Below are 11,664 nucleotides of genomic sequence, written 5' to 3' on the forward strand. Positions count from 1 at the left end.
TACCAAGATATTGAAGGTAGCCAACACAGTTCCATTTTGCTTTTTAGAAACTATGAAGTACAATACATCCCCACAAAACCCAGTGAGTTCTTTATATAAGATTATTCCACCCAGCTTTCATGCTCACTTGCCCTGTCTTGCCTGTTGCTTCACTCTCTGATCCTCATCTCTGTCCTCTGTAAAATGGGTTCCTTTTGCTCCTACCAGTTGATTTTGTTGGGATTACCTGCCCAGTATTGATTTTTTTAGGGAGAGGGGTTTCTCCTCCTCACCCATCCCATTCCATGAGATCTGGGTAGGCTGACCCTACTTCCTGACACCCAGTGGGTATATGACCAAGCTTGGCCAATCACAGTAAGCCATGCTTCCCTGGTGACCGGTTCAGACACAGCCATGTGACAAACCAGGGCCAATGAGGATCTGCCTACAAATGACGGCATCCGAGGGTAAAGCAGCCAACTGAAGACAGATAGAGGACACTGCGCCCTTGGATCCAGTTATGCCTGAAGTTATGCTTAAAACAGGTTTTTCCTTTTTTATGAAAGAATACATTGTTTTTTATTATTTCAACCAGTATTTCTTTCCTCTCCCTGCAACAGAAAAAGTCCTATCTATCGTTCTCCTCAGGACACAAGTCTCTCCTCTCAGCCTCAATACCAAAATAAAAAGAAATAAAACAAGGCTGGCTTAAATAAGATCAAAATAAGAGATTTTATATGCATCTCTGGACAGATGGGGAGAGAAAAATATATGATATAAATAACAATATGTACAACTTTCAAAGGCAAAGTCCTCCCAGCCACCCCTTCCAGCTTGAACTTCCATGTGTCTGGAGTACAGACTGGGCACCACCAAGTAAATACAGAAACGTCCAGGCTGTTTCCAGGCAGTGGTGGAGAAGGGACAAATCAGGCCTAGAAACAAAATGAATAGGAGGCATCTAGAAGGAGTTGTCTTCACCTCTTCTCCCTCTCCCTCTCCACAGTCAGTGGAAATCAAGTGATGGGTTCTGGCTGGGGCACCCCACTCTGACCTCTAGAAGCCCACAGGTTTTCCAAAAGAAAAGATGGCCTGTAGCTCAAAACAACAGCAAGAGAAATGCAGGACAGACTTAAATTAAATCAGAGGTTAAAGTGGGTTTATGGACCTTCCAGAAACTCTCCCTTCACTATTTTACAGATGGAGAGGCTTAACCTGAATGCTCAAGGTATTGGGAGTAAAGGGGTGTAGCTACCTCCCGGGCATAGATCGCAGGAGCAGATACAACGTAAATTGCTCGAGAGTCTCCATCTTCAGGGCAACTCCAATCAGCGGTCAGACTGCAGAAGGAAAGATTCAGACCATTTAGATTCTCAACCTTATTTTTCCCACTCACCATCAAGAGGAACCCAAGGCCAACTAGGGCCAGGGCAATTGCGGAGCGACTCTACTAGAAAAGAGCTAGAGTTAGAGAATAACAGGAATGTACCAATCAGGAAAGCCCATCAATGAATCAGGCCAATTACACTATAGAGATTGAAACATGCAGCCAGCGGGGACAAGGCATATCCTGCGGCTCAACCCCTCACCTCGGACCATCCCGGGAGCCCTCCTGAGCCCGCAGGTTGTTGAGCGCGTCAGGGAGTACTTGGGTTGGTGGTTCCGGGGTCCCCGCCAGCAGGCGAGAGCCAATATCCCTGCCGGAGCCACGACGTCGCACATGGACCAACAAGAACACAGCGCCGGCCAAACCCGCGGTCACCAGCAGTCCCAGAGCTGGAGGCAGAGGGAAGTGCTGCGGATTCACCTGCCTTGGGCCCTGCGGGGCCGCCGGCAATGCGCGTGCGCCGTCGTCAGTACCATCCGGGTGAACCGCGAATTCGCATCGCGCGCCCATGTACCCGGGCGCGCAAGCGCAAACGAGACCGGAGAAGTGGGCGTAGCAGCTGCCGCCGTGAGCGCAGGGGCGCGCGGCGCACGGGTCGGCGCGCTCACGGCAGTCGCGGCCGCCAAAGCCGAGAGCGCAGGAGCAGCGGCGCGCGCCTCCGCCCTCCAGGCACGTGCCGCCGTTGGCGCAGGCGCGGCCGGCGCAGTCGTCCAGATCGTGCTCGCAACGAGGACCCGCGAAACCCGCGCGGCAGCGGCAACGCAGGGCGTGGCCCAGGTCCAGGCAGAGCCCTCCTGTGGGGAAAGAGGCGGCAGGGTCGCGGCCTGGGGGCAGGAGGACCCCCAAGCCCGCCACGCTCTTCTGTTCCTCAGGACTGTAATCCCTGCCCTCACCTTTTCTCTGGGTTTCCTCCTCTACCTTGAAAGCTGACTGTCCCTTTCTGTCCCGGGAAGGCTTGGCCTAAGTCAGGCCCACCACTCTGGCGCTGTGTCTGTTTTTCTCTGGGCTTCCTTAAGTGGTGAACGGTTCCCAAAACTATTGTTTGAACCAGGCCAAACCGTTCTCCCTGGGATGCCCCTCTCCCTTTTACTTTCTCCCTTCCTACCATTCTTTTTCACTTTTTTCCTTCTCTAGCTTACCCTACAACAAGTCTTGGCTCAGATGTCCCCTCCTCCAAGAAGCCTTTCTGATTCTCTGAGGCTGGGTCAGACACTCTGGGCTGCCTCCATCCCCAGCCCTGATCACAATGCTTTGTGCTTTTCCTAACACAGTCCTGACCCCCATCCCAGGCCTCACCACTGGGCCGTCAGTGTTGGAGGACAGGTCTGTCTCTGCTGGGCTGGTACCCCATGGTGAGTGTTGTGTATCGACTACTTCCCAGCCCAGAGTAAACTCTTGTGAGGTTGTTTTGGGGCAGGGAGAGAATGACTATTATATCCACTCCCAAGAATGTGTGGAGCCCTTTATATTCATGATCTCATTTCATCTTTTGAGACCTAACTCAGATCAGGACTTTGCCCTCCTCAGAACACTCCATGGCTCCATCTCCCTCAGAGTAAATGCCAGAGTCCTCCCCGGGGCCCAAGAGTGCCTGCATGATCTGCCATCACCACTTCCCTGAACTCATCTCTCACTACTCACCCCCAGCTCACTCAGCTCCAATGGCACAGACTGATGATCCTCAAACATACCAGACACATTCCTACTTCAGGGTCTTAGCATTTGCTGTTCTTCTACCTGGAACATACTTTTCTCCTTGAGCCCTACATGGTTCCCTCCTTAACATCCTCCACAAGGTCTTCTATAACCACTGTAGCTAAAATGCGAACCTACCACCCATACACACTCCTCATCCCTCTTCCAGCTTTATGTTTTTTCATGGGGTTTATCATCATCTTCCATATAACTTACTGATTTATCTTGTTTGTCTTTTATCTCCCCTTCAGCTTCACAAGGATGGGGATTTTTGTGTGTTTTAATCCCTGCTGTATTCCCAGTGCCTAGAACAGGGCCTGGCATACAGTAGGTACTCAATATCAGTTAGGGAATATCACCTTGCCCGTTTTACAGAAGAGCAAATTGAGGCTGGGCTTGGGGGTGGGGGCAGTGTGTGTCACTTCCCCAGCCCACAGGCCAGAGGAGGCAAGCTAAGATTCCCACTTAGGACTGTCCAAGCCAAGCCCTGCTCCTGCCCACAGCGCCACCCCCATCCTGCCCCTCCCTGTTCTGGCCTCCCCACCTCACCATTTTGACATGGCTGCAGGCTGCACCGGTCCACCCTCTTCTCACAGTTGGAGCCCTGGAAGCCGGATGGGCAGTGGCAGACGTAGGCAGAGTTGGGGTCTGCACCTCCCACACACAAGCCTCCATTGAAGCAAGGTCCATCTGCGCATGTTACCCCGCTCACCTCACATCGGATCCCATAGAACCCACGGGGGCAGGTGCATTCGAAGGACCCCAGTGTCTCCTGGGCAGAGGCAAGAAGGCTTCGGACAGGGTGTCCCTGGAGTAAACTCCAAGCCCCCACCTCAGAGTTTTGACCACTGGAGTCTGCTCTTTGTCCAGGGCCACCTCCCAGTATGCAGGGGCACCACTGGGAAGCTGTCTCCAGACAATCCCTCCCTTCCTCCACGTTTCTGTGCCCATTTAACTGACCCACAGGGAGGAGGTCCAGAGGCACTGATTACCAGCTCTGCACCTTTGCCTCCATGCTGCCTGCCAGATCTGCCCTCCCAGATTTCACCTTTAGAATCAAATTTACTCCGAGGTCCTAGTTCTAAGCCTGCCTCCTCCAGAAAGCCTTCTCTTGATCTTCCCTCCCAGTGTCACCCCCTCAGCTTGAACCCTGAGTGTTCTCACTGTCCCATGGTGACAATGTCCAGGTCACACTGGACTCTACTTTATCCCCTTACACAACTGGTTTATTCTCACTCCACACCTGCTCACCCCATGTCACCCACCTGGCCTACCCCCTCCAGTCACCACCCTCAGCCAAATCATAATTCAGAAGCACTGTCTTGGGCCCACCTCCTCCAGAAAGCCTTCTCTGATGTCTTCACCTCCCCCAGATCCCTATCACCCCGGGCCCTCCATCTCCTCCCTTGGTTGTTCTCTGGCCTACAGTGGGCAGTTTGAGCCCCACATGGTTCTTCCTCCTCATTCCCAGCTCCACACCTTTACAAGCTGCCCACTAGGTCTGTCCTCCTCAACCCCATCCACATCACCCAATCTTCCTTTGAGGCCCCAGATGCAAACTGCCTTCCCTGATGGCAACCCCCGATCCTCCTCCCCAGGCTGATATCTCATGGGACCCCAGAGAGGGGGAACTCCCAGGATAAAGTAGGAATCAGGGCGGGGAGGGGTTGGAGTGATACTGACACTACAGCTGCCTCCATTGGCACAGGGGTTCCCATCACAGGGCCCAGGCCCAGGTACGAGGCACCCAGCAATGGCAGAGGATGAGTCCCCGGAGTTGAGGCAGCTGTTGGTGGAGACTGGGACTGTGCAGAGGGGCCCAGCCCAGCCCTCCAAGCATCGACACTCATCGGGCTGCTCACAGAAGCCGTGCTCTGGGCTGCAGCCTGCTCGACATGTCGCTGTAGGGGACCAAGAGGCAGAGGAAAGAGGACTTAGCGGTGCGGGGGAAGGCCAGGGTCAAGAATATGAGCATCATGGAGAGGTTTCTGAGCACTTTCTGTACACCACCTAGTTTCAGCCTGTGACAACCCTCTGGGCCAGATTGTATTGTGATCCCCAGTTTACAGACGGGGAGCTGAGACTCAAGATGACTCACCCAGCTGAGAAGTAGAGAGCAAGGATTTGAACCTGGGCCATAGGGCCTGAGTTGTTTTCTTGGAAGAAGGATAGGGATGGGGCTCCAGGTCTGAACTTCAAGTGGAGAAAATGAGGGGAGGGGATCTGTGTGACCAGGGAGAGATCCAGGCCTTTCCGGGGAGATGGGATGGTCTTGGGTTAGTTGTGAATCTGGGAGGATGTGGATTAGTCTGGGATTCCTAGGGGCCTTAGCCGGGCTCCAAAACTTAGGGAGGGGTCTGATGGGACCCAGGGTATAGGTTAGGGAACTGCAGACATTAAAAAGCAATAGGGAAAAAAAAAAGCAATAGGATCTGACCATCAATAGAAGGGAGGGAAGATGGAGGATCTCTTGGGGGGGGGGGGGTCAGGAAGGCATTTCTAAACCTACTCCTGAGTGGAGTGGGAAGGGATCCAGAATTTGGAGAACTGTAGGGGGCATCTGGAAAGGGGCGTGGGTTTGGGAGGAACTGGGGGCTACCAGCATGCGAAATGGGTGTGGGGTACTTATTTTGGGCTGTTGAGAGTGCTGGGAAGAAGAAAAGTCTGGGGAGAGGTCTGGGGCCCTCAATTTCCCTAATGGTGGTCGCTGGATGGGGGGATGGGGCTGAGGCCTGTGAATAGAAGAAAGTTGGGTTGTGAGAGGGGATTGGGGGCCGTAAGTGGAGTTGAGGAGGGGCCAGGGTTCCCAGGTGGGATGACATGGGGTTGAACAGGAGGACTCACGTGGTGCAGCACACTCATCCTTGACCGGCGGGCAGGGACGCAGTCCCGGGCCGCACGGCGTGGGGGCACTGCGCGAGCTGCAGAGACTTGTGCACGCTGCCCCGACCGCGGGTGGATCGCAGCGCGCCCGGTAAGAGAAGCGCAGCTCCCAGGCGCCTGCACGCTGCACGTCCCGGGCCCACGGGCCCCCGGCCTCCAGGCGCCGCCAGCTGGCCACACGCGCCAGCAGGCTCCAGCCGGGCCCTGCGGGATTGAGAGAAGGGCGCTGGAACCGAAAGCGACCCGAATAAGGAGGGTGCACTCAGGCTTGCGCTCTCCTCCACCCCCTACCCTTGGCGAGGCCCAAATATCCCTTATGGAGCCCTGGAGTCCTTTGACTTCGTGACCACAGTTAGTGCACTGTAACCACTGTGACAGATGTCATAATAAAAGTCATAATGCCCCCATTTCACCCCAGAAACTTTGTACATTAAGTGGTGATGATACCCCTAATTGGTAGATAAATTACCCCTATAAACACCCTGTGGGATTTGATATTTCAATATGGCCAAGGTGCAACAGCGGATCTCCTGACATGAGGTAACAACACCTCATATTGTACTTAAGGATCTTCCTTTATCAGATGATGACAGAGACTCCAGTTTCTAGGTCATAAATTCCCAATATTGGGATATCAGCAGAGTGACAGTTTCTCCACAGCAAGGCTGTTGCACCCTAGCACTGGATTGTAGGCGTGTTCTATTTCGAATGGTGACAGGACCCCCTATGGCCAGGCTTTACATAGTGCCAGAGCAGTTCCCCCAAGTAAGGCTAAGCACACCCCATATCTTTACCTGAAACCTTTTCTCACTGTTCTTCCTGGTAAAGCTGCAAGTTCCCATAGGGTGCTTTGAGACCTCTACATGGATGTGTGACAGAGCCTCCCATAGAAAAACCAGAAGTCACTCAATATTGAACTTGGGTTCTCAAAATCACAATGATGATACAAGACACCAGAGCTGAGCTGTGAAATGGTAAATCCTATTCTGGTGGCTGTGATTCCAAGATATTAAATGAGCTTCCCCCACCTCACCCCGTACCACTGAGATGCCAAGAGCCCTGGAGCTATCAGCCTCAGCCTCAGCACCAGAGGTCCAGTTGTCACATGTCACAGTTGTCAGCTGTGACAACACCATAGGTCCAGCGATCTCCAGAATGCCTCACACTATATGCCTCAGGGCCATAGGCGTCCCATGCTACCATCCTGAAACCCACATCAGGCTCCAACTCCCAGGAGCTCCCACATCCCATACCTCAGTCCCAAGACTAAAGACACTTACCTCCAGTCTGCTCTCCTAACTCCTCTCTCCAGGTTTCAATGATAAGAGAGAAGGTGCCCTGGGGGGGGGGGGGGGGGGGGGGGCGGGTGGCGTTGGGGAAGGGACAGAGGAAAGAATAAAAGGTGATGGTCAGAGTTCAGGGGTGAAGCATGATAGCCAACTCTGGATACTGGGCAAGCAAAGGACAATTCTCACAGGGTCTGGTGCAAGGAAGGAATGACATGTTTGGTTTTCTTTATTGAGTACTTAATATGTGCTAAACCCTTTATTGAAGATACCTGGTTGAATTCCTCACATGAAACCCTTTAAGGTTAAATGATGATCACACTCTACAGATGGGGAAACTGAGACTGGGAAAGGGAATCACCCACCCAAAAGGACAAGAGTCTAGAATTTAAAATCAGGTCTGTTCACCTCTGCTTTTGGGGTTTTGAGGGTGGGAGAACAGGATTCTGGAGATGAGGAGTGGTGAATGGGGATCCCAACTGGAAGAACTGAGAAGGGAAGGGATAAGGAGAGAGGAGACTGCGAGTGTCCAAATACGGGGTGGGGGGTGGCTAGGTGCAAGGGGCTTTTGGTATAAAGATGAAGATCCCAGCATTTAGGGATCCCCAAGGAGCAGAGAATTTAGGGTTTTCAGAGGGTGGGTTTGGGGTTCTGGGAATTTGGGGTCCACCATGTGCTCTGGTGGGGCCAGAGCTTTTGAGGTGATCAGAAAATATGAGATTCTCAGTGAGTGCGTAGGGTTTAGGCATCTGGAAACATGGGGTTCCAGATGGTACAATCTGGGAATTTGGGCCCCCCCCCCCGGGAGCAGAGTTGAGTCTTGGAAGTTAGAGGGCAGAAGGGTGTCAGGCTAAGGCCTCCAGCGCCGGGATGCCCCGGGCCAGGTCTCACCGGCCAAGCGTCATGGAACGGCACGCTCACGAGGCGGTCTGGCAGCGGCAGCTCAGGCGCGGGCACTCGGGGCTGTTCGGTGTAGACCGGTCCTCGCGCGCTCAGCGCAGCGTCCAGGGCGCACGGGAACTCGGCGGCCTCCTCGGAGACCCCCGGCTTCAGGCAGACGCGGAAGAAGAGTCGGCAGGAGCCCGGGGAACTGCATGGTGACCGCGGGACCCCCGGACCCGGTCCTGGCCCCAAAGAATGGATCTGCAGCTCAAAGACGCCCGCAGGCTGTGCCTGAGGCGGAAAGGGTCCCAGGGTGAGGGGGCTGTATCCCAGGCGCCTCGTCGGCAACCAGTCCCCTCCGCAGGGCTCGCCCCCCTCAACCCCCTTTCCCACTCCATCTCCCGAGGGTCTCTGACCTGGGAGAGGAAAAGGACCACCAGGAGCACTGCCTGCAACAGGGGCCACGGCATCCGCGGGGCGACCATGGTCTTTCGGGGGCTTCAGGAGTCGCAGCTGCTGGCTCCGGAGTCTTATAGCCAAGGGGGCGGCCCCGCCCCTTGAGGCAGCCGCCGTCTCCAAGGGGCACGAAGGGAGGGGGTCGCAGGAGAAGGGGAGCGTGCAGGAGCAACCTGAGATTCTCCGTGGTCGTGGGCACCCGCGATGTCCTGAGTGTATGATCTTGGGAGAGAGTGTGGTTAGTTGTGGTGCCACCTTGTATGTGGCAGAGGATGGGGGGAGGATTAAACCAGCGGGTGAGGTTCTAAATGATTTGAAGATTCCGTGTGTGCGTCCATGCGTGATGGGGAAGAGAGTTAACTGAGATGTATATGACTTTGTGGTTGTGTGTCTGTGTAACTGGGTATGGTTAAGCCTGTCTGTGAGGTTGTAAATAATTCTAAGAATCTGTGTGTATGTGTGTGTGCACACATGGGAAACTGGGGGACTTCATGATTGTGTGACTTTTGAGGTTGTGTGGCTGAGTGGATGCTTCTTAGTGTGTTTTTTTGTGAGATCCTGGTCCACTGAATGTAGTTGTTTGAACCTGTGACTGTGGTCTGTGCAGGTGGTTTCTCTAGGTGACTGTGTGTGTTTGTGTGTCGTGTGAGGTCATGAATGGCTGAGGGGTATGTGTGACCAAGCCTGGGTGTGTATTTATTTGGGGGGCCTGGTGGGAGGCTCATGAGTGTAGCCTGTGTGGTTATGATGATCTGGGTTTTTTTGTGGACCCGTGTGTGTGTGTGTGTGTGTGTGTGTGTGTGTGTGTGTGCGCGCGCGCTCATGTGTGTTCCCTATCCCAAGACAAAGCCACCTTCTCCACCCAGAATGCCATATTAGACGCCAGAGCAAAGGCTCCCCCCACCCCCACCCCTCGCCTCAGAGGGGTCTCCCAGCTGTATGTAAATGCCACCATCTGCCAGGGGATGCGCCCCGCCCCCTTGGGCCGCAGCTGGGCTGCCCGTTTGGCCTCCGGAAGGTGTGAGGAGCAAATGGGCAGGAAATTCTGTCTTCATACACCAGGCACCGCCTCCCCCATCCTAAGATGAAAGCAGGACACCCCTGGGCCTTCCAGAAGCCCTTCGTATACAGGACCAAGGCAAGGAATTCAAGTCCAGAGCAGATGTCCTATCCCTCTGGTCATAATCACTCACTGAGTAAATGTGTGGGTTTCCTTTTCTTCCAGAATTAAAACAAAAACAACAAAAACACCACAGGCTAATGATTACAGGAAAAAGTACAGGTTCCATTAATAGACATATTTTTCTTTTCCAGGAGTAAGACAGGGTGATCAATTAAGCATCACTGACTATAACCAGGAATACAATAGATGCTAAGTAAATTTTGAATGAATGAAATAACTAGTGCCAATCTAAAGGGTGTCTCTTAATCCTGAGGACACTGGAGGGATCAGGTTTTGAGCAGGGAAGGGCATGTGCAGAACACCTCGGGTTCCCTTTGCATATTATACTCTTTCTACTCCCTGCTTTAATTCCTTCGTTTTCACCATTCAGACTTCACCTTCTCTAGGAAGTCCTCCTCCTCATCCACACAACCCTCCCCCCTGCCCTCCTACCGGCGACAAAGGAATCAGGCACCTCCTCTGTGCTCCTACAGTCCTGATCACTCTGCCTGTATCTCCTATCCCGGCCCTGATCCTTCTAGCCAATAGGATCTAAAACACACATTGGACGATGCCCCACCCTGCACACTACTAGACTCTTCCATGGCTCCCCAGTGCCCTCAAAATCTAAGGCTTCTAAGGTGATACTTGAGGACCTCCCTCTATATTACCCATGCTCAGACAGGTTCTGTAGTCCCAAAGGGTTGAGCCATATGAAGTTATTGGGAGGCAAATAGGGCCCCAAACTGGGATAGGTGGGAGAGTGAACTCCCCACCACAGCAGATAGTGAGAGCGAACTGGGCAGTTATTAGATACACCTGTGGGAAGATGTACTTCAGATGATCATTTCAGAGGTTAAATGACTCCTGTTCTGAGATATCCCCCAAATTTTGAAGAGAGTAAAAATGGCCAACCTTTACTGAAGGTTTGTGCCAAGCATGATGGTGTTTCACACGGAGTATCTCATTTCTGCATGTGAAGTGTATTTTAAGGCTTTACAGGACTTTTCCTTATATGCTGACTTTAGAATCCAAACGTCCCTGAAATATGAGACTTGACTGTTTCAGGTACCAGCCACTATGCTAAGTACTTTATACAGTTAGGGACTCAATAATTACAGCTGTCCTCTGAGATGGGTCTTCTCCCCGCTCCATGGGTTCCACCCTAGTCCATCATCTCCTGCCTAGACTAGTGCAGCAGGCTCCTCACTGTCTCCCAGCTCCTGTCCTGCACACATGGAAACATCTCTTCTCTACTCAGATCTCTCTCATGGCTCCATCTCATTCCTGGTTAAAAGCAAAGTCCCCATCGTGGCCCATTAGCCCCGCATGACTGACCCCATCAGGAAGCTGCCTCCTGAATTACAGACAACCCTGGGTTGGTGCAAATTTTAATTCTTTGAAGACACCTGTGAGCCTTTAGCAACTTTAGAGTTCAGAGGTTTGTTCTGGCCCAGAGTTTTGTCATAGCAAACACCAAGGAAGGTATTTAAAAATATTTAGCTAGTACTAGCAGCATTAGATACTGGCTGGAGTAGAAAGGGTGGGACAGCCAGGGCTCAGGTGGGAGATGGCTCAAGTCAAACTGGTACAGGATATTTCAATCTGTGAATAACCAGTACACCCAGTAACATAACTGCAAGCCCCATGCTAATGGATATGGATCACCCCCTTTACTCCTCAGAACTACTCTGCTCAATAGTATTGTCTTTACCCTCATTTCAGGGCGGAGGAAAATGAGGCAGAGGTCAGTGCCCTGCCTGAGGTGCACACAGCTACCATCTTAGTGCCTCAATTAACCCTCAAGCCTCAAGGTAGGTACTATTATTATCTATTAGGCTGGAAACGGAGGTACTGAAAGTTGAAGTAAATTGTTCAAGTTCACACAGCCAAGAAGTGGCAGAGCTTGGATTTAAACCCAGACAGTCTGGAAC

General features: G+C 52.8%; 1 protein-coding gene across 1 annotated transcript; it reads right to left on the reverse strand.

Moving 5' to 3' along the window:
- Positions 1 to 754: 754 nt before the first annotated feature.
- DLL3 (delta like canonical Notch ligand 3) lies at positions 755 to 9,258 on the reverse strand. Its single transcript, XM_077131882.1, has 8 exons — positions 8,529 to 9,258; positions 8,122 to 8,403; positions 7,225 to 7,282; positions 5,906 to 6,148; positions 4,745 to 4,962; positions 3,611 to 3,833; positions 1,569 to 2,160; positions 755 to 1,319 (listed from the first exon to the last, which is right to left on the reverse strand). Exons 1-8 carry the CDS (start codon positions 8,595 to 8,597, stop codon positions 1,190 to 1,192), a joined length of 1,815 nt encoding a protein of 604 aa, XP_076987997.1. The 5' UTR covers positions 8,598 to 9,258; the 3' UTR covers positions 755 to 1,189.
- Between the last annotated feature and the right edge of the window lie 2,406 nt (positions 9,259 to 11,664).

This window comes from Tamandua tetradactyla, chromosome 16, assembly GCF_023851605.1.
Source record: "Tamandua tetradactyla isolate mTamTet1 chromosome 16, mTamTet1.pri, whole genome shotgun sequence".
NCBI lineage: Eukaryota > Metazoa > Chordata > Mammalia > Pilosa > Myrmecophagidae > Tamandua > Tamandua tetradactyla.